This window comes from Dioscorea cayenensis, chromosome 10, assembly GCF_009730915.1.
Source record: "Dioscorea cayenensis subsp. rotundata cultivar TDr96_F1 chromosome 10, TDr96_F1_v2_PseudoChromosome.rev07_lg8_w22 25.fasta, whole genome shotgun sequence".
In the NCBI taxonomy this organism is placed as follows: domain Eukaryota; kingdom Viridiplantae; phylum Streptophyta; class Magnoliopsida; order Dioscoreales; family Dioscoreaceae; genus Dioscorea; species Dioscorea cayenensis.
Genome location: NC_052480.1, coordinates 11835520 through 11841192, shown reverse-complemented (window position 1 = coordinate 11841192; position 5673 = coordinate 11835520). Strand labels below are relative to the sequence as shown.

The 5673-nt window shown below is 35.2% G+C and overlaps 1 protein-coding gene across 1 annotated transcript; it reads right to left on the bottom strand.

Moving 5' to 3' along the window:
• Positions 1-714: 714 nt before the first annotated feature.
• LOC120270058 (probable 2-oxoglutarate-dependent dioxygenase ANS) lies at positions 715-5106 on the bottom strand. The gene is made up of 4 exons (XM_039277058.1): positions 4822-5106; positions 3430-3686; positions 1211-1538; positions 715-1117 (listed from the first exon to the last, which is right to left on the bottom strand). Exons 1-4 carry the CDS (start codon positions 5053-5055, stop codon positions 881-883), a joined length of 1056 nt encoding a protein of 351 aa, XP_039132992.1. The 5' UTR covers positions 5056-5106; the 3' UTR covers positions 715-880.
• Positions 5107-5673: the final 567 nt, after the last annotated feature.

Below are 5673 nucleotides of genomic sequence, written 5' to 3'. Positions count from 1 at the left end.
AATATTTCAACCAACCTTTTCAACTACCTTGCATTCTGAATTTTCTAAAAGATATGCGGTGCTCATGTGGAAAAAGATCCCCAATACTTGGTATTGGGGATCTTTTGATATGACAATCACATGGAAATTTTTGGATAGAGCGAGATGATCGTATTTTTAATGAAAAGTTTCTTCCTCCTTCATTCGATAATCTTAAAGATTGACTATATGATATTGTTGTGGCTAGCTGTAGTGCGGCCCAAATGGAAGAAGGGAGAAAACGGATGGTTCCATGATTGCTATTCGTCATAGCTTGGAGTCCATGGGATTCCACTCGAAGACAACTGCAGCGAGTGAAACGAACGAGGAGGTTCCCTCTCAAGTCATGATCTAGTGTCTACTCTGAGTTCCTTCTCCCTATTGTCCTGCACTCTAGAGGTTTGTTTTATGTATTGTTTTTGGTTTTTTATCTTGTTGTAAATCCACTCCCAATGGATTAGTTGTTGTCGTTGTGTTATTGTTGTTGTAAATCCACTCCTAATGGATTATTTGTTGTTGTTGTAAATCCACTCCTAATGGATTAGTAGTAGTAGTTGTTGTTATTATTGTTTTTCCCTAGTCCTCTGCCTTGTTAATTTTCTTTTTTTTTGTTTTTGTTGTATTTTTTTAAAAAAATACATATGATTTATCCATTTTTTTTTAAAAAAAAGCTTTTTCAATAGGATATATATCATAAAAACAAAAACAAAACTTTAACTTCATTTCCATTAACTCATTTAAGTAACTTACATGGAAATATTTTACTTGTCACATATCCTAAAATTTCCCCTCACCTATGTGTATTATGGCTACAAAGTACATAGTCTTTTTTCACTGAAGAGTTCCAATGTTTTTATCACACTTAAGCCCAATCAATGGCCCTCTTTCCTTGTGAAAACCTCTGGAAAAACACCTCAAGATAGTCCTTCACCTTCAAATTTTTGTACATCCTTGGTCTCATATCATTCACTAGTTCTTCTGCTGGTCCTATGACTTTTCCCGGTAAATTCAAACAAAACATAGCAATAGATATCCTATCTTTGTCTGAAAATGTGACCACCCTATGAATAGGGCTCTTAAATATTCCATTGCTCATTATCTGCATATATAATTTAGAACAATGTTATAATGTTATAATGTTAATTGCATTTTGTCGAAAGTAACTAAATGGAAAATTCTGAATGTTTTTTACCTCCATTTGATCACCTATATTAATGATAAAAGCATGAGGGGAAGTGGTCACTGTGATCCATTTGCCGTCTTTCATTACTTGAAGTCCCTCTACATCTTTGTCAGGTAAAATTACAGTGATCAGAGAGCCATCGGTGTGAGGTTTGAGGCCGAAGACAAGATCAGGCTTCGAACAACATGGATAGTAGTTAAACCTTGCAAATATAGTGAACTTGTCTCCGAGATGGCTAACGAACAAATCTTCATTCAATTCGAGTGACTTTGCAGTAGTCCTCAAGACATTCTCAGATAACTTTTTTGTGTTCATTGTGTGTTCATGCAGTACATCCCTGCATGGATAATTTAAGCAAGCCAGTAATGTGTTTGTTTGCTGTAATCTTGGGCATACAGAAAGAGATGAGCTATAATTGGCAAAAACTCTGATTACCATGAGATGCATCAATGTAGCAGTTCACTTCTCAATTTTCACCAAAAGTTCTTTATGTTCAATGAGGTGTAAACATGATAATCTGACACAATATAATTTTCAAACAAGATACAATTGTAGGAGCTAGTATGTTCAGGAATCTAGAAAATATAGTTCTCTGAAATCATGATGATTGCGAAGGAATTACTGAACCAAAATGTTATTTCTATCAACCACAGCTAAACTAAAGCTAAGTCCTAGTCTCTGATTTTCTCCATGAGATTTGTCATTATTTGCGAACTTACAATTTAAATTTGCGACAAAGCAACCTTTTTAACAATCACATGCTTATACCAAATAGAGTTTAGAAAAAAATTCAATAAGCATGCCTTTTCAACATTTGGTAATTGACCATCAGTTATAAATTAAAGGTAGAATACCCCAAACAATCCCCCTACTTAAGTCACTCTGCCCTTTTGGTCCTTCTACTATGATTTAATACTTTTTCATCCCTCTACCTATTTAATTAGGTCAATCAAGTATATCTAAATAACGGGGTTAGTTTTGCCGTTTAACTTCGTTGATGTGGCATTGTTTTGAATAAAATATTATTAAACAAATTAAAAAAACATTAAAAAAATATTAAAAAAATGGATTAGTTTATCGAATCCTTATGAACCCGGATCCGATAAACTAATCCCCCATCTTCTCTCCCCATCCCCCAAGTTTACCCATAATCCATCCTTAATTAACCTAACTCCTTCTCCATCTCCGGTGAACATCATCTACTCTTCCTGGAAGGTCACTTCCACGCTTTTCTAACAACCCCTTTCACTGCCCAATTCCAAAAAAAAAAAAATCAAAGCAAACCATTCAACAACCATGAAGATCAATTCCCCACTTTCTTCACTTCCAATGATTTCAAACTCTCCGAAAAATCCAAGAAAAAACCCAATTCCTCTTCCTCCAACGATTCCGTCTCCTCCATCATCACCCGATCTCCCAAAACCGTGCTCCCACCCTCACCATCCTCCTACCTTGTCGAGGCCAACAAGATCATTGCACGTGATCTCGAGATGGTGATCCGCCACCTCGGCTACTCCTCCATCTCCGACGAAGACCTCTCACTAATCCTCGCTGTGATGTTGGCCGATGATGGCTGCAGCCTGCTCGAATCGATCACGCCGAAACCCTCCGATCCTGGCGATCCCCACGATGTGTTCGCCATTTTTGACGCCGACGATAATGGCTGGATCTCCGCCAAGGAGCTTCTCGGCGTCTTCGTCGCACTTAGTGATGATGGCTGTACGATCGAGTGATGCCGTCGGATGATCAACACTATCAACAGTGATGGTGATGGGTTTGTTTGTTTTCAGGATGGTGTCGGTGTCGAGTGAGGGTGAGGAGAAGATGTTCATTAGAGATGGAGGGGGAGTTAAGTTAATTAAGGATGGATTAAGAGTAGGGTTAGGGGATAGAAAGAGATTCGGATCCGATAAACTAATCCATCTTTTTAATGTTTTTTTAAATTTTTTTTTATTTGTTTAATGATATTTTATTCAAAACAATGCCACATCAGCCAAGTTAAACGGCAAAACTAACCCCCATTACCTAGATATATTTAATTGACCCAATAAAAAAAGTAGAGGGACAAAAAAGTATTAAATCATAGTAGGAGGATCAAAAGGGCAGAGTGATTTAAGTAGAGGGACTGATTGGGGTATTCTACCTAAATTAAAAGAACAAATGAATAGTTTTTCACATCACGTGCTATACTTTTATGAAGCATCATGACAGTAAAGACAGTCCAATACCTCAAAGAATTTGGATTTGTTGGCCAAAGTTCTAGTTTCCTTGCATCTTCAGGTTGGGCTAAGAGATAAAGACAGTCAGTCCAGTCAAGGATCTGACCTTCTACTATAATTTCATCATTTCCATATCCCTCTTGCCCAAACTTTCTATCTCTTATATTGCTATATTTTTCCTTCTCCTCTATTGGAAGTTTAAAGAAAGCTCTTGCAACATCTCGTAGTTCATCCAAAAAGGATGGTGCCATGCCATGATCAATAACCTAAAACATGAGATTGGTGCATGCAGTAGATATGCATAAAATGAGTTCATTAATGAAGAAATCAGAAATGCAATAACACAGTGGCCATTGTGTCAGAATATATATTAGCTTGCATAACTAGTAACTAAAAGGGTAGCTATCAAACCAAATTCTTGGCTTTGTTTTGTTTTCTCTTTTTTTCATAATTTACACCTAAGAGCTAACGCAAAAAGGAAAATAAGGCTTCAATTGCTGTTGTTTTGCATGAAGCTTCAAAACAATTTTAAAGATTGGAGATGAATATAAGTGAAAGTCAAGTAGTAGCACTAGTAAAATACACACTCCCTATTTCCAATCAAGAAAGTTGAACCAATACCGTAAATTTGGAATATAAAGATACAAAGCTGATGAGAAGCAAGCTCAGCAATTAGTAGCTCATAGTGGTGGAACAGTGTTTCAACAGAAAAAAATTTTCAACATATGCTTCACTACCACAGCCCAACATGTATGATCAATTCCATTCAATTATTATTAGTAGATTGCCATCTTATTCATTTTTGGCAATTCAACAGCCAGTATGAGATTTGTATGCTCATGAAACAGAACATGTCTGCTAATTGAGATTTGTACCATAATATTTATCTCAACATATAACAAAAGCAGCTATATATATGTATATATATATATATATATATATAACTGGATAAACCACTTCCACTAAAGGCAGCTCTTCCGGTAATCACAGCCAAAAGAAATTAATAACCGAATAAATAACTAGTTCAATTAATTCAGTTACTTGACCAAATTAAATGCAAAATATATCCAATTACAACATAAGTAGTATCTAATTTTCAAATAAATGGAAAACCTTATAATGATCGATCACTCTGACAATTTATAGAAAGTTGAAAAAAATTTCCATCATAACTAAATCATATATAACCTTGCTTTGCTTGCTCTGCTTTTCCTATTCTTTACTCAACCAAATTAAAATAAAATAAAATAAAAAACATTTATTTTATTTCCTCATCAATCAAAACCTTAACAAAGTTTAAAAAAAAAACACAAAGAAACCCTAAAAATCGCATCTTTTCTCAATTCGTCGTCAACCCAAACAAACCCAAATCCCAAAAGGAAAAGATGGAAAAGGGCTCACCTGAAACATGCCCCAGGACTGAAGAGAAGCCTTGATCTCCTCAGCCTCATCCCGATGGCCGAGATGGACGACGGGAAGCGGAGCTGTCAGCGGCGGCGGAGCATCGAGTGGGTGTTGGGACTCATCTTTGACGATGTAATCAGTGGGCGGTGCTTCGCCGGCCTCCGCCCTGGCTTGGACCATCATGCGCTCGGTGGTCAGGCTCTTCACCGGTGGGCTCATCGGAGCATCCATCGATGATCTCAACGGAAGAGAGGAAGAGAAACGAGAGCGGTGCTCTGTCGTCGTGAATGGCTGGCTGATTTTATCCAAACATTCATGCAAAATTGGCAATATACCCTCATAAAATATGTATATTATATTTATTTTTGTGTTTCTACCCATTATTTATTTATTTTTTTCAATCCAAAATTAACTAAAGATTTTATTTTTAAAAAATTTACAATTTCTTTTACCCCCTTCTCTCCATTTAATTTTTTAAGTATCCATATATATATATTTGTGTTTCTACTAATTATTTATTGATTTTTTAAATCCAAAATTAAATAAAAATTTTATTTTTTAAAAAATTACTATTTCTTTTACCTCTTCTCTCCATTTATTTTTTAAAATTATATATATAAATATATATTTCAAATGTGGACAAGCCTCAAGGCACACCTACTGAGCTTTGAAAGGAAGTTGACCTCTTAATTTTTTTATCCAAAATTAATTTCAATATTACCTGTCTATCTTAGCAATGATTTTAAAAAATTCTTTTTTAAAAAAAAACTAGTTTATATATAAATAAATATAACTTTTATGAATGTATATATATAGAAATTATCTATTTGTACAAAGGTATCCAAATAA

Excerpts from the sequence above, each read along its gene's own strand:
- LOC120270058 (XM_039277058.1), bottom strand. The coding sequence starts at position 5,055 with ATGGATGCTCCGATGAGCCCACCGGTGAAGAGCCTGACCACCGAGCGC. Across the intron at positions 1,539-3,429 it reads ACAAATCCAAATTCTTTGAG|GGATGTACTGCATGAACACA; the intron begins GTATTGGACTGT and ends TTATCCATGCAG. Across the intron at positions 1,118-1,210 it reads ATATAGGTGATCAAATGGAG|ATAATGAGCAATGGAATATT; the intron begins GTAAAAAACATT and ends TTATATATGCAG.